The sequence below is a fragment of the Chelon labrosus genome (genome assembly GCF_963514085.1).
Source record: "Chelon labrosus genome assembly, chromosome: 2".
NCBI classification, from domain to species: domain Eukaryota; kingdom Metazoa; phylum Chordata; class Actinopteri; order Mugiliformes; family Mugilidae; genus Chelon; species Chelon labrosus.
Window position 1 is genome coordinate 15,179,900 of NC_140338.1, and position 23,562 is coordinate 15,203,461.

The 23,562-nt window shown below is 41.5% G+C and overlaps 3 protein-coding genes across 4 annotated transcripts; 1 reads left to right on the forward strand and 2 right to left on the reverse strand.

Annotated features, from left to right (window-relative positions):
• Positions 1-544: 544 nt before the first annotated feature.
• Positions 545-5,822, reverse strand: lap3 (leucine aminopeptidase 3). The gene is made up of 13 exons (XM_084573276.1): positions 5,628-5,822; positions 5,292-5,407; positions 4,114-4,168; positions 3,930-4,035; positions 3,687-3,846; positions 3,442-3,606; positions 2,072-2,230; positions 1,859-1,983; positions 1,680-1,768; positions 1,483-1,585; positions 1,270-1,349; positions 1,068-1,180; positions 545-964 (listed from the first exon to the last, which is right to left on the reverse strand). Exons 1-13 carry the CDS (start codon positions 5,718-5,720, stop codon positions 778-780), a joined length of 1,551 nt encoding a protein of 516 aa, XP_084429402.1. The 5' UTR covers positions 5,721-5,822; the 3' UTR covers positions 545-777.
• A 2,122-nt stretch (positions 5,823-7,944) lies between these two features.
• clrn2 (clarin 2) lies at positions 7,945-9,575 on the reverse strand (the record flags this gene model as incomplete). Its single annotated transcript, XM_084573333.1, has 3 exons — positions 7,945-8,213; positions 8,377-8,556; positions 9,323-9,575. The coding sequence occupies 3 exons, from the start codon at positions 9,573-9,575 to the stop codon at positions 7,945-7,947; spliced, it is 702 nt and encodes a 233-aa protein (XP_084429459.1).
• A 1,463-nt stretch (positions 9,576-11,038) lies between these two features.
• tapt1b (transmembrane anterior posterior transformation 1b) lies at positions 11,039-22,678 on the forward strand. 2 transcript variants are annotated; one of them, XM_084573254.1, is made up of 14 exons: positions 11,039-11,355; positions 12,392-12,522; positions 12,619-12,737; positions 14,661-14,823; positions 14,941-15,076; positions 15,537-15,634; positions 15,736-15,805; positions 15,974-16,054; positions 16,259-16,368; positions 18,203-18,262; positions 19,355-19,423; positions 19,530-19,606; positions 19,716-19,888; positions 20,561-22,678. In XM_084573254.1, exons 1-14 carry the CDS (start codon positions 11,136-11,138, stop codon positions 20,812-20,814), a joined length of 1,761 nt encoding a protein of 586 aa, XP_084429380.1. In that variant the 5' UTR covers positions 11,039-11,135; the 3' UTR covers positions 20,815-22,678. The 2 variants fall into 2 exon arrangements, with proteins under 2 accessions (XP_084429380.1, XP_084429381.1); XM_084573255.1 differs by having other exon boundaries at positions 11,039-11,328.
• The last annotated feature ends 884 nt before the right edge of the window (positions 22,679-23,562 follow it).

The window sequence follows — 23,562 nt, forward strand, 5'->3', positions numbered from 1 at the left end:
GAATAACTATCAAGTTTGCCACAAAATCCCTGAACTCATAGCCATACACATCATCTGAGATAAACTGAAGCATAATATCAGGTGCTGACTTCAATGGTCTGCAGTGGCTGTCCTAGCTTTTGAGGGGCCCGAATACAAACTAGTGAAATGTTAACACAGCAGTCCTGCAAGAAACACACTTTCTTGTCTTTTATGTTCTCCCTGTGTCTAATCTTCTCTGAAAATAGAAGGGGACTCCTAGCGAGGATTATGGAATATATGATGGTATATGGTGTGGACTTATTTTTTTTTATTGCAAAATATGCCAAAAGGTATCCATCTCGGATCCCCCTTGCTCAAATTTTCCCCATAGGGCCAAGCAATTGTTTGGTTTGCCTGAGCTGATGCTGTGGCTCAATGGGAGCCAAATTACAAAACTAGAAGAGTGGACGATGTTAAAGCAGCATCTTATCAGGGATGGGTTGGGGATGAGACATTAAAATATCACACTTTCAGCCACAAAGAGACAACAGTATTGTCAAATTCACTTTTTTTTACCAATTAATTTATTCAACATATAAATTACTATGTAGATATTAATAACTCACAACCATTTGGGGAACAGAAAGGGAAATTACATAAGGCCTAAAAACATAAATAAAACAGACTAGTTTTATTTTATATTTCTATTATCAAATATGGATGGACCGTGACCCTTGGCGTGTAGCTGTCTGTCACATATGAATCTTACTAAAAGAGTTTTTCCCCAAGTGTGTGATCAGATTTTGTGCACATGTCTCAGCCACTGTGGGCCAGCCTGGCAGCAAACTCCACCAGCGTACGTGTTGGTCTTCCAGACATGCCTTTCCTCAAGTAAGGAACTTCATCCTTGTTACTCATCACGCCGGCGATGTCTAGATGAGCCCAGTGAGGAGATGTGACAAACTCCCTCAGGAAAGCAGCTGCTGTGCAGGCACCACCAGAACTAGGGACAAACCAACAGACGCCAGTCAGATACAGGGAATCGGGGCCTTGAAGAGACTCCTCTGCTACTCGAGGGGATGCTGTGTAGAAACAGAGCTACGTACCGGCTGTACTTGCCGATGTTGTTGAGGTCGGCCAGCTGGCTGTCAGTCACCTGTCGGGTGTAGTGCTGGAACAGAGGCATTCGCCACACTCTGTCACCTGTCACAACACTGGCCTACACACACACACACACACAATCACACATATGTCAACAGAGGAGCTGGGAGACTGAGACACCGTGTTTGTTTGTGGTATCTGCTGTACCTTGTGCAGCTGCTCCCAGAGCCAGTCAGAATTTGTAAATACTCCTGTCGCTGCTGAGCCGAGAGCTACATCCATTGCACCTTAGAGACGGAAGAAGCAACATTTCAACATGAAAATGATCTTCAAGATTGCGTAAAAGTCACAACTAGCAACTTAAAAGTCTAATGACGTGGTGTAAATTTCATGTAAATGTGTAAATAAACTACTTCCCACCTGTTAGAGTAGCAACATTTACAATGGCTCTGGGGTTGAAGGTGTGTCCATAACAGAGAGCATCAGCGAGGACCAGTCTGCCCTCTGCATCTGTGTTATCAACCTGAACATAACAACAATAAAACCTCTTTGTCTGCACAAGCACACTCTGATGACAGCTGTTTCAACCTGTCACCTGTCATCACGGCTCCACCCACCTGAATTGTTTTTCCATTCTTGGCCGTGACAACATCACCCGGTTTGGTCGCCTTTCCGCTGGGCATGTTCTCACACAGCGGGGCCAGACCTGAGTGAATCGTGGTTAGTCAGACGCGATTGCACTCTCTCGTGCATCATGCATGAAAGAAAACAAATCGTGTTGGATCAAGAAGCTCACCGACGATGTTGACTGGCAGTTTCAGAGCTGCTGCCGTGACGATGGCGGCGCACACGGTGGCGGCTCCACCCATATCTGCTCTCATTGCATCCATAGAAAGAGAGGGCTTCAGAGAAATGCCTCCACTACAGACACAGAGAAGAGCGCCACACTGTTTTAATAAAATGTGCCTCATTAGATGTTTGTAATGGACGGTGTGTTGCTATTGTTTACCTGTCAAACGTGATGCCCTTGCCCACCAGCAGCAGTGGTGACTGCTTACTGTCAGGTGAACCGTTGTAATGTAGCTCCAGGAAGACAGGGGGCTCCTCTGAACCTTTAGACACACTGAGGAAGGCTCCCATCTGCTGCTCCTCTATCCAAGCCTGGGATCTGCAAAAAGATTTATTAAAAGATAAATTAAAGAGTTATCCTATTTTAAGTTATTAGTTGTTAGCGTATCGTGAGAATAGGGCTAATAGCTTTCTGGTTTATGTGCTGCTGCTGAGCAGAGCCTGACTGAAGACACAAGTCTGAGCTCCCCGTCTCTGGAATTCACTACCACCCCAACTCAGAAATATTGATTCATTTCCCCATTTCAAATCTCAACTCAAAACATATCTGTTTAAAACTGCCTACGCCACTTGATGACAATTACTCTGCCCCCCCCCCCCATATTTTATTCTCTGCTGTTTCTTTTATGAATTGCTGTTTCGTTTTATGAATTGCTGTTTCTTTTATGAATTACTGTTTCTTTTTATGAATTGCTGTTTCTTTTATGAATGTATGTACGGTGTCCTTGAGTGCCAAGAAAGGCGCCTATAAATAAAATGCATTATTATTATTATCTGTTGGATCGGACCTCACTTCCCACGTCCCTCAGTGAACCTTGGCAGCCCATGAATCTGTCGCCGGCTCACTACTCTTCTTTTCTTGGACAACTTTTGATTGGTACTGACAAAAACCGACTGGGAAAGCCCCACAAGAGCTGCAGTTTTGGAGATGCACTGACCCATGTCTAGTTGTCTAGACATCCCGATTTGGTCTGAGTCAAAGTTGCTGAAATCCTTCCACTTGCGCATGTTTCCTGTTTCCAACATGAACTTTGAGGACAAAACGTTCATTTGCTGCCTAATATATCCCATGTACTGACCAGGTGCCATGATAACCAGATAGTCAGTGTTATTCACTTGACTAGTAATTATGATCAGGTTGTCATAATGTTATGGCTGATCAGTGTAAATTGTCTTCACTTCATCATTTTATCAGATTAGAATCTTTGTCATAATTATTACAAATATGTATTTGTGAGGCAGTGACCTTTGAACACAAAATTTGGTGTTTGGTATCCTTTAAAAAAATAAGTGCAATTTGGGCACATTACTGTCTGCTGTTTAGTCCTGGGTCTCAGTGTTGTGTTCTGTCCACTTCTCTTACTAAAACAGTGGACAAATTAGGAATAGAAGTTACTTTCATTGAAACCAGATTAGACCCTCTGGCAGGCCGCTTTTTGGCCCACGGGCCGTATGTTTGCCACCTGTGGTATATATTATTTTCCGGCTAAATAAATGCCAGTAACGACGATTAACGATGATGTAACCAACCTCTTATTTATTGTGACTCGTTCAGAGTGTGGAGCTAGTTTCTCCTCGATGGTGTTGGCAAAAGCTGTAGGAGTTATGTGATTGGCTGGAGCTTCCATGAGAAGCCGGGCCAGGTTTTGGCCTTCGGCATACGTAACTCCTTTCTCCCAGCCCACTTTGTCAGCACTAAGAACAAGTAGAGAGAAAACGTTACAGCATGTTTTGCTTCAACATTAAACTTGATGAACTCCAGTTTGTTGCTCTACCTGCCGTGAAGCTGTGTTGTGACTTTGGTCGTCTTCTTGGATTTGAGTTGGTCGTACTGAAACAAACCCAGAGCGGCACCTTCTGCTGCCGCCTGGGTGTCTCCGCAGCCGTCCACCTCCACGTGGTTCACCTCCAGGTCCTGGAGTAGCCGGCAGCCGGCTGAACGAGCAGAGACAAATACATGGATTAGCAGAAATCAATATAAAGATGAAGGATAGGAAGGATAAAGGAACATGTCTTACCTGACACTGCCTGCCTGATGTTCTCCTTGCTGGTGTCCCAGTTCTCTGCCCCAGAAACACCAGCATTGTGCTTACCCAGCCCCACTACTGCCACACAGGGGAAGTCCTGGGGACGACACAGGGGAGGTCACTGTAAAGTCGTCAAATGTGAGGGGTTTATAAAGCTAATGTCACACCTGGTTACCTTGTGAATTCCATAAAATATTCTGCTTTTTCCTTTCTTGAGCGCAGGTCCAGAGCTGTGGAAATCAAAATAAGAGTTTATAAGCAAAACACTCAGCAGTATGGAGATTATTCGGAAACAATTTAGTCAGACACATAGTATGTCTGGTATGGATTACTAATACACCGTTATTAATTAAAACCAATATCAAGGATGCAACAATCACACTTTTTCTTTCTGATACTTCTGTTACAGTTTTGTAAAGATACATTTTAAAAATGTGCAGTTAAAGGAAATCTCAGCAAACAGTAACTAATGAAGAGCAGATGACTCCAGAAAAAGGGAGTAAACGGATCTCGACTGTAGATCGTTTTTAGGCGCTTTCGGATGTAGACAGGGGTCACCGTGGACACCCTGACTGGTCTGTAGCTCCATACCAAACTGTGAAACAATACACGCTCTGACTCCTTTTTTACCAGAACTGGTGTTAACTTTTCCAGATATTAAAGCTAAAGTAACTTGTCTGTGTGATCTCCAAGTCCATAAGTGAGCATTAGCCTCCCACCACATTTTGGTTCATCGCTTTCCTTCCTTGGACCATTTTTGATGCAGGCCAGTAACAACCAACAAGAGCCACAGCTTAGAAGATGTTCTGACTAAACTTCTAGGCATCATCAAATTTCTTCTTGCAAAACATGTTCAGATCCTTCCAGTTGTCCATTTTTCCTGCTTGTAACATCAACTTTGAGGACTAAATGTACACTTGCTGCGTAATATGTACAACCCGCTGATAGGAGCCATTATTCAATTGTCATTCATTTTCTGTAACCGCTTGTGGAAGGGTAGCGGGGGGGGGGGGGGGGGGGGGGGCTGGAGTCTATCCCATCTGTCAATAGGCGAGAGGTAGAGTACACCCTGGACAGGTCGCCATTCTATCACAGGGCTAACACCGAGAGACAGACAACCATACACACTCACGCCTACGGCTAATTTATAATCACCAATTAACCTAATGAGCATGTCTTTGGATGGTGGGAGGAAGCAGGAGTACCCGGATTGAACCCAAGCAGACACAGGGAGAACATGAAAGACAAAAAAGTGCGTTTCTTGCAGGACTGCTGTGTTAATTTTGCATTAGGGAATCCAATGAACTGATGACTGTTTCCAGAAATCAGCGCTGTCAGTTAGCAGAGACTCACATTTTCAGCAGTTCTGAGAGTTTTCCAGACAGAGTTTTATCGAAACCTTCTGCCGCCTCTGTCAGGTGAAGGCTGCCCTCCTCTCCCTCCTTCTCAAACACTCCCAGCACCAGACCCTGAAGACACACATGATGAACACAGCAGTCTGTTATTGATGACAGAAACGATGCAGAGGCTGAAACACTCAGAGACAAACACGCCCACGCACTGATGCTCACAAGAGCCAACACACAGCACAAACTCAGATGGATTAAAACCCTCTGACATACAGTGTGAAGTGCGCATGAGTCACTGATGTAACTCATTTGTTAGTCAGCTGATGTGAAATCTACTCACTTTTCTCTCGTTCAGGTGAGTCTGGGAGGCGGAAAACGACCTGCAGTGGTTTGTCCGAACCGCCGTCTGTACGGCCCTCCTCATGAGAAGCATTGTCACCGGCTTGACATAAATAAAACCGATATAAATCACTGATTCAGTTGTTTAAAGGTCGCTTACCTCACATGTGCAAATACAAGGCAAATGACCTCACTGGGTCGCGTTGTTTTTGCGTCACAGACAAGCGACAAAGACCGGCCTTTGTTGCCACCTAGCGACAGATGGAAATACTTGGAAGTAAATATGTTATATCGACTGATATTTACAAGGATGTAATTAATTATTGGCAACTTTAAACTGCTAAAAAAAAAAAAAAAAAAAAAAGGAGTCGACCTTATGCACAAGTTTAAGTAGAAATGCACTATATGTATTTTTTTTTTATCTTTTGTTGAGGCAGCAAAAACAGTCACTGATAAATATTTATAAATTCCATAATAAAGTCTCTACAACAGAAGTTGCTTTCTCCATCTTATTATTATTACCCTGTTTTACAAGATTAGACCACAGGCAATTAAAACAGCGTACAAAATCTACAAATATAACAAAACTATATATGCTGTACATAAAATGTACTTAATGACGTATACTAACTAACTTTATTTATACCACACACAACAGTGAAAGTCCAATCAACTGACATCCGAGATCAAGTCAGTCTTATTTTGAATGTGTTGTTTTATTTGTTGAGGGATATTACATATTGTAGATAGTATCTAAAAGAAGAAGAACAAATCCTCGGGACTTATAAAGCCATACTTTTGAAAAAAAATCAAACAAACAGAGGAAATATGTTCTTGTAAGTAAATGTTTATTTGATGCCTTATCTATGTAGCAAATATATGGATTTGTCAGATGTTTGAACCAAAGTTTCTCTTAATGTGAGGAAGCAGAAGAAAACCGATAAGTAGTTACACTGTTAACTCGGTGCAAACAGTGATAAAAGTCCTTCAGCAACACGCAAACTGCTTTGTAAAAGGCTTTTGTCAACATGCATGAAAATCTTTTAATGCTGACCTGCATACAGAGCTGTGTATATGTCATAGTAAAACCTTTTCCTGCTTATGCAAGATCATACATTAATTTATTCAGCATTCATATACTTGAATGGATCAAAGATAATCATGCAAAAATAAAAAATAAAATAATATAAAGATGCAGCAGAAATGACTTGCACCAAATATTTGAGACTTTATTCTGACTTTGCTCAGTCCAGTAGGTTGTGAAGTGACATTTTGAAATGACATTCCATAAACATGTTGGGGGAAAAAAAAAACTAATTGCTCACATATTTACATAAATTACTACATTGCAACTGATATACACTGTGGGATGTTCACGGCTCAGAGGTGGAGTTTGGAGTGGAAGCTGTGAGGCCTTTCCAGTTTGTTCAATATTCCTCCTCTGGAACTGCAAACGTCAACCAGCACAGACACGGAAAACAAACAGCTGCTCATCTTGCCTCAGCCTGGTTTTGACTGGAGTAACCAACAACAAAGTTATAAGTCTGACCCATCCACAGTCTGTCTCTGACAGGAGGCAAAGCAGAAACTCCAGTTTCCCATCTCTGCCTACGAAGTCCTTTGCTGATGTACATCTGCAACTGCTTGGCATAATTTGAGAGGAAAAAGTCAAGAGGCAGCCTGTGCTCTTTTGAACACTTTCACAGCTGTTCAGACAGCAACTCATGTGTGTTTTATTTGCAGGGGTCCAGGTTCCATCTGGACTTGGACAGCTTGATTTCTCTTCTTGTCTTCTTTAATCCATTACTTCTTTGACATTGTCCTTCTCTTTCTTCATATTGTCCATTAGCATTGATATTTCTACCCCTCTGTATTTTACTATACAGCTGCCCTGTCTACAGGATACCAGTTCTGTTGTTTCTCATCTTGTTATTTGTCCCCTTCGTCAATTGAAATGTTTTTCATTGAGTTTTTCTTCATCTGAATCAAATGTTTAGGGAGAGAGGACATCATGCCCAACATGGACTGTCCAGCCCATTTTTGGGCCATTCAAATAATTGTTTGACTGGACATTTAATCTGAATGTGCCACTTAGTTACCTGAACTTGCTGCCCAGCCTCAAGGACAGACACTCAGAGAGTTGTATTGTCAATTTAAACATTTGTGAAAAAATTTGTCATGAAGCTGTATTTGTGTCTGCAGTGAGCCTTTAAGTGTACAAAGCCTAGAAAGGTCACTGGCACTGTTTCACTCTGTTTTCAGCCTTTGTGTTTGCTCGTGTCAGACATCAGTGATGGAAATTCTCTTCAGTCAGTCTCTCAGTAAAGCAGGTCCACAGCAGAGACAGTGGGTGCTTCAGGTTTCTTGATCTCTGGTTTGGGCAGCTTGATCCGACTCATGGCAACCACTCCACAGACAGCGAAGTGAGTCGTGATGCTGCCCACGCCGAGCCAGAAAGACCAGTCCAGACTGTCGTCCAGGACAACGAGGACAAAGAGGTTCTCCCGATAGTTTGCCACCCGCTCGGTCAGACTGTGGTGTCGGACTGCAGCCAGGAAACACAGAACACCCAGTGCCCCGAAGAGAGCTGGAAACAGAGGAGGAGGGAAATGAGAGAGGCCAAATATTCTGGGAGAGGAATGGAAACCACACAAGAAGGACTGGAGGAAATACTGCTAAAAAGAGAAAGATGAAGAGAGAGAAGACAAGTTATTAAAGGCATCTGACAGAGACAAACTGTCCCCACATACCAGCGATGAAGTTCCACAGATAGAGTCCCTTGTGCCCTTTAATGCTCTGGTAGGGAACCTTGCGTGCGTTATAAATGCAGAAAGAGAGACTGACCAGCGCGAAGCCCACAGCCACCAGCAGGAAAAGAATCACCATCATGTGAAGGCCACCGTTCATCGTCTTCACAAGCTTTGGAAAAACTAGAGACAAAAAGACTCACTTGAGCTGTCAGCAGTCTGAGCCGGACTGAGGTGGACAATGAGGTGATGTCCTCAGTATCGTTTATGGAATTTAACAATCTTACATGAGGCATTTATCAGATTATTTCAGTATTTTGATACTGTATGACCAAACAACTTTTAAGACAAACACCTTGAAAGCCTTCAACATTTATTCCCCATAATTTTGGAGATATTGTGGAGAAAAGATTTAAGTTTGAGTGCACAATACGGCAATACTTTCTACTTTCTAGATACACCTCACAATCAAATGGCTTGGTTAATTGTTAATAAGACTTTTTATTAAACTAAAAGCTTCTACCAAGAACAACTTTTTGATTTCCAGATTGTGAAAATTCACAGTGGCAGGTGAAATTTTTTTTATAGTAAGAAACAATGAAAATCTTGTGGTAAGACAATTAAAGGTCCAAAGGTTATGAATACATTTTTAACATCACCTTACCTTGCAACACAAAAAATGCAAATTGGATGCAAATGTCCTATGCCACATATTTTACTCCCTGTTTTAACTTACACTCGATTTGTGTTACAGATTTAGTCACTACTTGTGCGTATTTGCGCAAAAATAAGACTATTACTATGATGCAGTAAACTTTACATCTGCTCATTTTGTTTGAATGATATTTAGCCTATTACATAATGGCTTGGTTTATTTGGTCATGATTATGCCTAAAGCCTCTGGGCCTCCATAGCAGTCCGGTAAAGAGACGTACAGGCTGTATCTTACTGTATATTTTGGAGCGCCTGTTCCCCAGCCCGCAATTCTTGGTCTTTCCCCCCTGGAACAATCCGTAGTAAATATCCCCGATGAACTGGTCCAGCTCAGGGTGGGACGCATTCACAATCTCCGCCCCGGTTTTGCACAAGATACGTCCGGTAACCCACCGCTCCGTGGACAATGCCACCACCAGGAGCACCACCGAGCCGACGCAGAGCACCGAGGCCACCGAGAATGTTATCCGTTTCCACAGAGAAGGCATCTTACGAGCCCATGGTGCCCCGAGAAAGGTAACACGACGCCGGGCAGCGACCGCGGGGCGCGCTCGGCGATCACCATGAGTTTATTCCAAGGTTTAAAAAAGAACAAATAATCACAATCGGACGAAAAAAGTTATTTCTCTCAGCGAGATGTTGCAAGTATGGACGTGTGAGTCACAGGTTGGGAGAAACTGAATCTATGACGGTCAAAGAGATCCCTTACCGGGAGAAACTCTATCCCTGTCCTGGGCGCCTGGTTTCTGCTCCCTCACTATCACACACACTTCTCTTTATTCATGGGATGAATTAACCTTTGCAACGTGGCCTTTGAATGCAGAAATCCAATTGGTGACCTTATAGTGGCAACTACAGCTGTAAAATCATGTAAGAGCGTTTAATGATGTCAGAATGACAGATGTGGTTAATCATGAAATCCTAAAGGTCAGCTTAGACTATTAGGCTTTTTGACAGCCTCGTCTCTTTCATGTAAACTCCACTTATTAATGGATGTTTATCTTGTGCATAGAATCTAGAACTACTTAAACAGGATGCCCCCTTGAGCAGCCACATATAGGCTACCTCTCTTATATTTCATAACGTACATTTGAAACATGATCTGAAACATGACCAAACTGTAAAATATAAGTAACTTTAACACTGCAATGTGATGACATTATCTCACACATCCACAAATTTAGTTGTACATAACATAACAAGCACCTACATTTTGAAATTCATGTTGCGATATTGTAAATAGTAAATAACATTGACCATCTTGCGACAATACAATGTTCTGCTGGGAAACATTTGGACCTGACTTTCATTCATGTGGATGTTACTTAGACATGTACCACCCACCTAGACCAGACCAGGCACCCCCACCCCATTAAATGACACGCCTTGATGGCAGCAGCCATCCCCAGCAGGATGCAGCCTGACACAGACACACAGACAAAACCGTTTAGGAACAACTCAAACAAACATGAAAAACAGCACAAGGTGTTGACCTGGCCTCCAAATTCACTAGATCCCAAACAGATCAAGTATCTGTGGGATGATCCACAGAGGTCACTCCCCTCAACCCATAGGACCCAAAGGCTCCCACGAACAACGCTGTGTTTCCAGACACCATAGGACACCCTCAGAACTGTTGTGGAGGCACCTACACAATATTAGGATGGTGGTCATAATGTTATGCCTGATCTGTGTATATATTGATATATTGGTATGTTATAATTTGAAATGTTGGTATATATTTGTATGATTATCCTTACAGATTGGGTTAGGTTGTAGGACCCTGTGAAACTGTTACAGTGTCTACCCCGGTGCAAACACAGCAGATTGAGTGCAGATGGTCTCAAGATTAGAAATCATTAGGCTGATACTGTGCTTTAGAAGTGCATATTTATAATTTAATTGCATTTAGTTTTGTATATTTATTGTATTCATTTTTATAGAGTCGTTGTTCTGTGGTTGTGAAATGTTCCGGGTATTTTGGCGACACCTGGCGACGTCAGTTGGCCAAAACACTGTGCGTGAATACGTCAGAGCGTGTGACGCAGATGTCAGTCTCCCAGGCAGCGGCTGAGACCGTTTGGTTGAAGATGGCGGATTCGCTGTCGACAGGTCCGGGAGAGGAGAAAGAGAAAGAGAAGGAGGGCAGGGAGAAAGACCGAACGGCTGCGGGAACGGAGAAGAGCAAGGAGAAAGACGGACTCACGGAGACTTTGGGGTTCAACGATAAAAATGGCGGCAGTAAGAGCAAGACACGCAACCTGTCAGGTGAGAGCTAGCTTCGTCTCCACAGCCACCGACCCCTGGTTTGACAGGGCTAACTAGCTTCTGGAGTGATTGTTTTATTTATTTGGTTTAGTTGTGGTTAGATAACGCCTTTGTAACGGTGCTTGAGCACGCAGTGGAAATAAAATGTCAGTCAGCTGAGCCTGTGCAGCTTTGGCCGCTTCCCCCGAGTTTGCGCTTGATGTGTGGACGAAGCTAACTCCTTTAGCCGATGTTTGTCAAACACTGAGCTGTGCCAAAGTAACGCCAGCTTGCTAATTTATGTTATATGCATGTGAGTTATGACAGTGTGATAGTCCTGCACAGGTCCGAGGCCAGTTTGCTTCTCTGTCAAAGTAGACGTGCTGGGTTTTTGCGCATGCGCAGTCGGAGGTGCTGCTGAGCGGATACATACTGTATGTGGCCAAAAGTATATGGACGCCACTGTCCATATGCTAGTGAGAGACTGATTCAGAATAATAGTTTGTGGATTTTTACAGCAGACATCCTCATAAGTGAGAGATTAGTGTCTACAAATGGAATTCAACCATGTTTAACTTTCTTTATACAATTAATTGACTTTAAAATGCATAATCCAGCATTCATTTGAACCTTTTTGCCTGGTAAACACGCTCTGCTTTTAAACTATAGTCTGTTGGGGAAAAAAGTCAACAGTTAGAAAATAACCATGACTTATAAAGCTCCTCCATGGCCAGAAAAACACATTTAAAATGTTGTGTAGATTATGCTGATCTCCCCGTGAGAATACAGCTGTGATTGAGCAGCAAACGCACAAGGAACGCAGGAGATTGAATAATCCCCATGAGAGTTGACATGAGCATTGATGAAAAGGAACTCTTAGCTGACAGGATTTTATCTAGATAAAATTAATACAAAAATAGATCACAGAGCGGTATCATTGGAAGGTGAAGCTAATCTAGCCAGGTGATAAAGCTTTCAAAGGAAAGCTTAATAAAGGATTTGTTTAGTTCGTAATATTTATTTGTGTCTTTCCTCTCTGTCCATATTGTATCTCCAGACTTGTCTCTGGTCAGATTTATAACCACTGAACTCACCAGAGGCTACTTCCTTGAACACAATGAGGCCAAATACACTGAGCGCAGAGAGAGGGTCTACACCTGCCTCCGCATCCCCAAGGAGCTGGAGAAGGTAAACACACATTTAACGTTTATTTTAGACAAACATTAAGACCTTTTTTACAAGTTAATGAATGTGCTTTTCCTTTCTCCCTTTCTCTGTCTTTAGTTGATGACATTTGGCTTCTTCCTCTGCCTGGATGCTTTCCTCTACGTGTTCACCTTGTTGCCCCTCAGAGTCATTCTGGCCCTTTTACGTCTCTTCACAGTGCCATGCTGTGGCCTCAGGTAACGTATATGCTTTGGTATTAGTGAGGCATATTTCAATGAATTTCTTAACCTTCTCATTAAAAGTTGATATAGTTATTGATAAAGCATATAAATCCTATTAGATCTGAATCAACATCAAATGACTGTATTTATTGCAGAAATTGTATTTGTTGGTATTAATGTATGCTGTTAGTCTGATGGTCAGCCTGAATTTATTATATTGTTAGTCATCCTTTCTATTATTAACTGGTTTGTCTATAAAATATTTTTAACGTAAGTCCTGAAAGTAGACGAAGAGTACCCAATGAAATGTTGTACAATGGTTTTGTACTAGTTTATTCGAGAAAATGAATCATTTGTACATACTCTATCTGTGAGGTGCAAACGTAAGTGAACCTTGGTTTCAGTATCTAGTGTGACCCCCTTGTGCAGAAATAGCAGCAGCTAAACGTCTCCAGTAACTTCTGATCAGTCGTCTGCAGCAGCTGGCAGGGATTTTAGCCCGTTCATCAGTCTAGGACCGCATCAGTTCTGAGATATTGGCGGGTTTCCTCACATGAACTGTTTGCTTCAGTTCGTTCCACAACATCTCTATTGGAGTGAGGTCAAGACTCTGACTTGGTCATTCCCAAAACATTCATTTTGTACTGTTGTGTGGTTTTACCAGTCTTTTGTCGAATGACTTGTGCTCTTGGGCTCTTTTTCTTGCTGTATGACCCAGTTTCTCTTAAGAATCAGCTCACAAACAGATGTCCCTACATTTTCTTTTATAATTTGCTGGTATAATTCAGAATTCATTGGTCTGTCAGTAATGACAAGCCGTCCTGGCCCAGATGCAGCAAAACAGACCCAAACAAGGACATTAGCACCCCGACGTTTCATGGATGAGATGAGGTTCTGATGTAGGTTTATCTCCAAACATGAGCCTCTCATTTAAACCAAATAATTCTACTTTGGTCTCATTTGTCCTCAAAACATTTCCCCAATAGGTATCTGGCTTGTCCACATGATGTTGATCAAACTGCAGATGGGTAGAAACATCCTTATTGAAGAGCAGTGGCTCTGTCCTTGCCCCCCCCCCCCGCAGTGCACACCATTCATTTCATTTAGCAACTTTAATTGCTTAGAAGTTACCCTCTCAGACTATTATGCATCTTGCTTTAGGAGTGATCTTTGTTGGTCGGCCTCCTGTGGAGGGAAACAGCTGTCTTAAATCTCCTCCATTTGTTCACAGCATGTTAGACTGTGAATTTATGGATTTCAAACTCTGTAGAGAAGGTTTTGTAACCTTTTCCAGCTTGATGAGCAACAACAACTCTTTTTCTGAGGTCCCCAGCAACTTCCTCTGTCCGTGCCATCATACACGTCCACAAACATGGTTTGTGAAGATAAGACTGTGACAAATCCCTGATTTTTATGAAACCAAAACCAGGGCACTGAACGACACCTGTGTCTCATTACACTGACTGGAAACACTTCTGCACAGATTGACTCTTATTTGGCCTTGAAATTAACACGTAACCCTACATGTGCACTTAGTTTTGCGCCTCACAAAGTATAATATTTTAGTTTTATTTGTTTGATTGGGTTCTCTTTGTCTACTGTCTGGACTTTATCTGAAAAATTTGCTGATATTATGAGTCATTTCTGTAATACAAGCAAATGAAAATGCACTATTATTCTTTACTGTTCTCTCATATTTTATATTTGCGACAGAAAGTGATTAAAATTCATTCAATTTAGGTGAATATCTTCACAGAGCAATATTAAAATTTGAAGGCAGCACAATGCTGTTCTCATCCTCTGGAGGGCGGTAGAGCTCTATCTGATTTTGTTCAGACTAATCAGGGTTTTAATAAACTGTGTTCTGTTGTTGTATTCTTCTGTGAGCTGTTTTCTTCTGTGACCATCCTTCATCTGTAATTTGTGATTGTGTCTCAGGGGCTCTCGCTTGCTCCAGCCAGCCCAGGTGTGCGATGTGCTGAAAGGCTTCATCATGGTGCTGTGTTACTCAATGATGAGCTATGTGGATTACTCCATGATGTACCACCTCATCAGGGGCCAGTCTGTCATTAAACTCTACATCATCTACAACATGTTAGAGGTACATCCAGATAATACTTCCTAGTCTTTTTAACTGATTGATTTACTGATTATACTGTACAGACAGCATCACATTCACCGTCTTGTCCCCTGTCATCCCTCCCCTTTGTGTTGTCAGGTGGCAGACCGTCTGTTCTCGTCATTCGGCCAAGACATCCTGGATGCTTTGTACTGGACGGCCACAGAGCCCAAGGAAAAGAAGAGAGCACACATAGGTGTGATTCCTCACTTCCTTATGGCTGTGCTCTACGTCTGTATCCTCACTTAGAGCTATCTGTGATTGTAGTTGTGGGAGAATCAACCGTTTGAATTAAGGCAATCCTAAAAACTTAAATGTATGCTATTTTTACAGTATTATGACGGCTCTACCTTGTCAACAGACAGGTGGTTTATGTAACGTGATCATAATATTGTAGAATGTGTAGAACTATGCTGCCTTGATCTGTTTCCTTGACTCTGGTGTGTTAACTCGTTAATTCAGATTAGAATTAACACGTTAAAACTCCAAAGTCACACAGCAGTAGATCGGCATCTCCTGTGTTCTGTGGTGGCTTTGAAGTAGCTATACAACAACTTCAGTTTCCCATGAGCAAAGATCTTCTGAACACTATGTGCACCAGATTTTAGTCTTAGTCAGAGAATGTCTAATCCAGGAAATTAATTGTTTTACTGTCATCCTCCGAGTGTGTTTTTCCTTAGCATGTGTTTATCTAGTCCTCCACGCCATCCTCATCATGGTACAGGCCACAACTCTCAATGTAGCCTTCAACTCCCACAACAAGTCTCTGCTCACCATAATGATGTCAAACAATGTGAGTACAGTGCATTGTAACATTAAACAGTATTGACTCAAAAAAAAAAGAAAGTTCCCGCAGCAGCAAATTCAGTCATGATATTTTGGGTATTTTTGCAGTTTGTGGAGATCAAGGGAAGTGTTTTCAAGAAGTTTGAAAAGAACAACCTTTTCCAGATGTCAAACAGCGGTAAGTGGTGACTGATTTGTAACCTACAACCAGATATGTTTTGGGGTTTTTTTGGGATGTTTTGTACCCTGTACTACGATTGAATACAAGGTGAATTTCTGGAATCGGGCACAGCAGCAGTGAGCACAAAGTAGGTTAATCCAGGATTGATTTGTTTATTTCCCGCAGACATAAAAGAGAGGTTCACCAACTACATCCTCCTGCTCATCGTCTGTCTGAGAAACATGGAGCAGTTTTCATGGAACCCTGGTAACTAATGCAATGCTTTGCAAATAGTGGGATAAGTTTGTCATAGCCGTAGAGTACACATAAAGAGATGTGCATATCACAATTCCCTGAACAGGTACGACCTCAGGTCCTTTCAATGCAGCTCAGGAGTTAATTTCTTTCACTTAAGTCTTTGCCTTGTATGAAATAATGACACTGATTAGCCTTTGATGTGTTTGTTTTTAGACCACTTGTGGGTGCTGTTTCCTGACGTGGTCATGGTAATAGCCTCTGAGGTTGCCGTGGATGTTGTCAAGCACGCCTTCATCACCAAATTTAATGACATCAGCGCCGATGTGAGTCCTCTCTGTGTACTTTGGCAAATGATTAATTTGGTTTGTGGTTACTGTCCAAAGCGTGGCGAGGGATAGTCATCCACAAACAACACAACATAATCTGGCAAAGTGAATTAACCTCTGGTTCACTTCTAGTACTAGAAAGTTTTAAACCAACCCTCATCCTTTTTTCTTCAGCTCTTTTGCTCAGTTTTTTATTTTCTTTTTATGAACCAAGTGTTTGGTAGTTTAATAATGAGTTAGGACTTAATATACAGTGGTTGGATAATAGATGTGTAAGAACCTTTTTAATCCAAAAAATGTATGCAATTTAAAATATCTGTGCATATATGTCTACAGACTTCAATACCAGGGAAATATTTGGATATTAATGGATTGAGAAGAATCCTTATTAGGTAATGGTCCCTGGCAAAGTTCAAACACAGCCTGTAGAGAGCGCTGTAACTAGACAACAGCCAGGGAACAACAGTTTAAAATGATGAAGCCTATTTTAGGCAGTTCCTGTCATTGTAACCTGTGAAAGTGACGGGCTATGGATGAGACACTGTTAGTTGGATATTAGACTGATCTTTAATAATGCAGCAACTGAACAGACTCAATCAACGGTACAACCAAATCATTTAACATTTACATCTTCATCATCACTTGTATATGTAACAACAAACTCATATTACAGAGAGTTGGTCTTGGAGAGCGGTACACCGCAAAATTAGCAGGCGCAACCGAGTACAGTTACGTAATGTTTGTTTTTTTGATCTTCACTTAAGCCAATATTGATGCATTGAAACATGGCTGGATCACGTCAGGACATCTTTAAATACGACTAAACGCCGTTACCACAGCATAAACCCTTAAGTCCACTGCAAGACAAAACAGTTTCTTAGCTTTTCTGTTATTTAAAGAGGCATGTACTTGTTAAGTCACTACGTTATACACACTGTTTTCATCATACGGCTGTGTTCACACCGCTGGTCGAAAAGCAGCAGACTACACGTCATTCTCAATGGGAGGCAGCAATATGAAGCTACCTCCATATTTCGTTAATTTTATGGGGAGATTGATGAGGAGTAATTAGTTATTGGAGTCTTTAGATAGGTTTGTTTATGTTTGACACAAGGCCAGCTACATCCATTCACAAAAATCTGATCTGTGAGATGCAGTTGAAAACTTGGGAAGAATCGTATAAGTAGGCTTTAAGTTATGATTATATTCAAGACATTTGAGTCTCTCCAATATTCTGTCCTAATCCGCAGACCTATGGCAGATCCTATTTTGCCTCTCTTTGTTTCTCCCTCTCTCGTTCATACCATCTCACACTGTACACCCTCCCACTCTCTACTGTCCTCTGTCAGTCAGCTGAGCTATTATCTCAAATTTCATTCTGACCGTATTAGCTTCACGCCTCCTTCCTCCGTGTGCTGTCCTCCTCTTTAATTTCCTTCAAGAAGTTGTAACCAGGGTTACGTAACAGAAACCAACCCCCCCCCCACCGGAAGGGATTACCCCCTGTGTCTCCAAACTGTCAAAACTAATCACAAAAAACCTCACTGACGTTGTTAGTGTTCAGGCGACCAGTCCATGCTGGTCCTCGTTTAATCCGTACGAGCACAATAGTCTTTTTACACCGACTTTATAAATTTGGCTGTTATTGTGCCTTATTGTCGCACACAACAGCAAATAACTAGAAGATAAAGTCATTAGGAGGCATCAGGTAGACGAGTTAACACTTATTGCCTATTGTCATTACAACGTAGATGCTCTCTTTTCACTGTACACGTGTGAGATGTGTCTGCGTTGACTGATGAATGTTGTGTTACTCTGTGTCATTTCTCAGGTGTACGGGGAATACAGAGCCAGCCTTGCCTTTGACCTTGTCAGCAGTCGACAGAAAAATGTGAGTCAAAGAAGTTCATATTTCATCTGCGTCTCCACCAGACAAAATTTTTCATTGTTTACATCAGCTCGGCTGACCAAAAAGAAAAACGTCTATGAGCAAAAACAGCAAGACAGAGTTCCTAAATTCTGGTCTCAAGGTTTTTCTGATTTCTCTAATGCTCTGGCATACTGTGCTCCTGAAGTGGAATACAACACTAATATATACTCAACATTTAAATCATCTGATTGCTGGAGTCAGATGGAGTCGCAGGTCCATAGAGGTTTGAGAAACTGTCATCGAGGAATAAGTGTGTCACCGTTTTCTACATCTTATATTGCAATATTTACGTACAAGGTTCTGGGATTTGTTTTTGTGAACCTGCTGACTAACTTGTGTTTTCACAAGGTGCATAGGGTGAAAGTAAATCCATGGCCGTTAACAAAGAGCCTAACTTAACGAAACATCGGTGAAGGGAGGTGCCCACTTGAAAACCCCAATGACATGCTGCATACTGCTGTTGACTAGGCCATGTATCTGATGTCTTCATGTTGGTTGGTAGCCATATTTCTTTGTTTGTTTAGCTGCTGAGCGGACCATACAAGCCATCAACATTTGGTTATCCTAAATTTCACAAGGTTTGAATTGTCCACTGTCTGCTGCTCTGTGGGCCATATAAGCCAGCAGCATTTACCTAATTCATTTAAATTGTAGGTTTAATTGTCATATCTCATGACTGTAGGTTTGTTAGGGTTTCTCAGTTGGACAGGGCCTCTAAATGTGTTTTGCCTGGAATCTTGGCACAAGGGATTGCACTACCCACAATGAATAAAAGCGTTCATTGATCATAAGTATGTAAATAAAAATTGTTATGCACATTATGCATCATCATGTTGTCCACTCTGCTAATGCATTTTCAGCTCTAATCTTAACATAAGGTAATAATGCTGCTAATTGTTAATGAATGTGAGACAAAAACAGCTTTTTGTATTTTTGAAGAAATGTCCACTGATCCCTTCTTGATTTTATTTAATAATTTGATTAAACATGTCATGGACTGAGTTATGCTGCTTGTTGATGCTCTACATAACGATGTGTTAAATCTGTCCCCAGGCGTACACAGACTACAGTGACTCGGTATCCAGAAGGATGGGCTTCATCCCTCTTCCTTTAGCGCTGCTGGTCAGTGATTCTTTCTGAGGATGTGCAGTGTTGTTGAAATGTTTTATGTTCTAATGTTTCTTGTGTATAGAGAATAAATCTCATGATGTGGTGGTTTTGTTTTCAGCTGATCAGAGTCGTGACCAGCTCAGTGAAGATCCAGGGTTCGCTCTCCTTTATGTGTGTGCTGCTGTTTTACTTGGGGTAATTATTGCACACGCATATTCAGTGTTTTTCATTCCTGATGTTTGTTTTTGTTTTCAGAAGCTTCACTTTCTATCCACATGTTTTGGGTGTCTTTCTTTGTGAACAGGATGATCACGCTGAAGGTGCTCAACAGTATCGTTCTGCTGGGAACATCTTGCGTGTTTGTCAAAGAGGCCAACATGGAAGAAAAGCTCTTCAACCCTCCACCCTCTGTCGTCTCCAGCCGCGCAAACTCCAGAGCTCACCGGACCAAACATGTTCACACTTCACCACAGCAAGGTAGATCAGTCGCTGTCTGTCACTGTGAGGGCATGGCGATTGAACAAATGTATTGCGTATGTCGTTCTTTGCTTTCGTTTCTTTGGTTGGCATGCATTTACTGCATTTTTTTCCTACCTTATTTTGGTAATTTTATGCTCTGCTTCCTTGAGACTTAAGCCTTGTAAATAATTAACTAACTAAGTCGTGTTCTTATAGGAACTGAGAGTTTTAATTGGGCCACGTTATGCACATTCTTACTTTTTTACTGGTTGCTGTCTGTCACCAAAGATGGCAGTGGCTAAATGACAGTTAAGCCATCTGAAGTGTTGCTTTCTGAGTGATTGCTGCTGAAAAGAAACATTCATTCATTCATTCATCTTGTGTAACCACTTGTGCTGTGAAGCGTCGCGGGGGAGCCTATCCCAGCTGTCATCGGGCGAGAGGCAGTGTACACCCTGGACAGGTCACCAGGCCGTCGCAGGGCTGCTGAAAAGAAACAGAAATTTGTAGATTATGTTTGAAAAATATACCAAAAAGTGAATGTGCAGTATAAGCAGTAGTCAGCTGTTGGACTAACATTGGCCGTTGGAAAACTTTAACATAGCAATTCCGTCTATTCCTGATTTGCTTAATTGAGTTATTTCTGTATTTTGCTTTGTATAAACTCTCTGATTTCTCTTTCTCCAACAGAACCCACACCTGACAAGGGTGGCATATCCCTGGCATCAGACATTTCTCAGCCCACCAACGTAGCAGAGAGCGCTGCTCCCACACTCCCCAACAGTGACTCAGACACATTCCTGACGACGCCAGATGAGGAGGACGATGACAAAATCATCAACACCGACACTGGACTGGATGGAGACGGACTCAAACCCAGAACACCCAAGAAAGACTTGTTGGAAATTGACCGCTTCACCATTTGTGGGAACCGAATAGACTGAACGCCATAGGAACAACCTGTGTCCCGCCAACACAGCACAGTTCAGGGATCAGACACGGGTCACGGAGCATGCTCAGACCTGACTTTTTCTTGTGCACCTGACCCCTCAAGTATTTATTTATTTATTACTAACAAAACCAGCCAAGGCATTAAGCTGTTACTACAAGCATCAGAGGCACTTCATATGTTTCCAGCTGGTCCTGTACGTGTCCAACGAACCAAGCGGACGCGGAGGCAGCGTGATGTCATGGCAACGTGCGGATGTGGTTGCTGTTGAAGACGATGATGGGAAACACAGGTGGAGCAGAACGCAAGGACAGAAACAAAACCGCGTGTGTGAAGTCATGTGTGACCCGAGGAGCATTACAGCTGGACTGTGCAAGTGTTTGTTCAAAAGCACAATCATATGTACAGGGAGGAGCTGTTTTTAGAAAGAACAAAACTTCAATTTTTACACGTTTTTTTTTTTTTTTATTTTAAAAATACCTGACAAATTCTGATGTTTGAAATGAAGTTTTTATGACCTGATCTTTTTTCTAAATCGACCGTGTTCAGCTGGAGGACGGTGACTGGCATGAAAACGTTGAACACGCAGACACACCCGCCAACACACATTTACAGAGATCCAGATGCTGTTCAACATGTTAAAACATGGCAGCGGTGACACTAAGATAAAGTTTGTGATGGGAGCCTCATCTTTACTTATGTTACACAGTTTGGCGACGTTAACTGAGGCCCAAGCAACGCTGGTTTAGGAGATATTTCATTTTAATTTTCAATTTGTCCCCTCAAAGTTCAAGCATGTAGCCTACAGATGACAACAACACATGCTTAAGAGCATTTTTGTATGTTGGATTTTTTTTTACGATGGAAACTGAACTGTGATTTGATTTTTAGATTCATGGTGTGCGCATTAATTCCTCACTGTTCTGAGTGAGAGTGGTATGCAGATAAACTATTCTGGTGCTGCTGTATTGGTGAGAAACCTCTAAGTAAGGGGAAGTACCATAACCACATTGTAACCACAGTCAAACAAGCAGATTCAGTTTTAAAGGAGAAGAGAGAAAAGGTTGCTATTTAAAAATTGCTGGTGTTGTTTGTGGTTGTTGGCTTTGATTATTGGATTGAGGTCTCGCTACAGTAGATATCTGTGCATTAATTGGTCTGAGTTGCCGTGAAAGCCGATGTTTAATCAATTAAGCATATCAAGTTCAGCTTAGCCCCATGTCTATCCTCTCATGTTATTTTTATTTACTTAATCCAAAAGTTGCTCGACAAAAATAGCCGACAGTCTTTGTTCAGTTTCTCCTTTGGCAACCAGAACATAATGACACACACAGTGTATTTTATATCATTTTATTATTCATGTTTAATTTAATCATTTATTTCTAACCCCCATGAGAACAAAGGCGTCCAAAGTTTCAGCTTTGGTTCAACAGGTCTCTGACACCATGATGTGTTAGCGTTGCGCTATGAGAGCATGGAAGCCTAGAAGTCTGTTTCACTTTTCAGAAGAAGAAATCCCCAGATACTGACGGCCAAACGGTTAAAAAAAAAAAAAAAGATGCTTTGCTTCACTTGATGTAAAAGTAACACATGAGAGGACCAACCAGCCTCACTATAGGAACACAGTCATTACAGTGAAATACGGTATATAACTGCTAACATGTCAAAGAAGGATGAAGAGTGTGTATGCGTGTGTGTGTGTGTGTATATAATGTGTGAGGTATTTTGTGGCTGGATCTCACTACCTAAAGAAAAATGTATGAGACAGATATTTTGTTGTTTTTTTTATTTTTCATGTACAATCTGTGTAATTCATCTCCTGTGGCAGAAGGAGAATAAAACAAGACTTTGTTTTGTAAGGCTTTCTGGTGTGATTTGAATGCCCGTGTGTGTGAGAGACTGGGAACAGTGGCGGTTATTTCAGGGAAAGGAGTCACTGCGGTCTCTGTTAACAGCGGAAACACTGCAGTCCACTGTTCCCCCTGAATGGACATGTGGAGAGGGCGTCTGTCATCACACACATTCACACACGACACGGGGATTTTCTTTTTTTTTTGAAGGTCCAGCCGTGATAAATAATCTGGTTGTGGATACATGACGTTCCTCATTATGTTGCCGTACGTTTAATGTAGAGTTGTGTGTCATGTAAGGTGCCATGTGACTGACATTGACATATTAGAGACTCCAAAGCAGTTTCCCAAAAACTTAACCAAACAATATTACTTTTTAACTAAAGTAAATCAAAAATAAGTCAATATAGAGGAAAATGTGTTATAATATTATTATTATTGTGGATGCTTTAATATGTGAGAGTCATTGCACTAATACAGCAGGTTGAACACATTTGAAGTTGTGCTGCACTTTTACAACCTGGTTATATCAAACAAGGGTATAAAGTAGCATCAGATGGAAATCCTAGATAGATAGATAGATAGATAGATAGGTTTTATTTGTCACATGCACAGTTATACATAGTACAATGCACAGTGAAATGTATTGTTATACCTGCAGCCAGTAGTATAAAAAAAATAAAAAATAAAAGTACTACAGTAAACAGTAGTTTCCACACAAGATAAGTAATATATGTAATGTACACCGATAGAGAAATAAAATATAAAATAAAAATAAGAATAAAAATATAGACTGGTAAACTTAGAGGGGGTGTAGTTGTATATGTACATAAATTTACAGTATTTAGTATTTAGCAGCTACATGAATAAAGTGCAGCGATATTTAAGTCCAG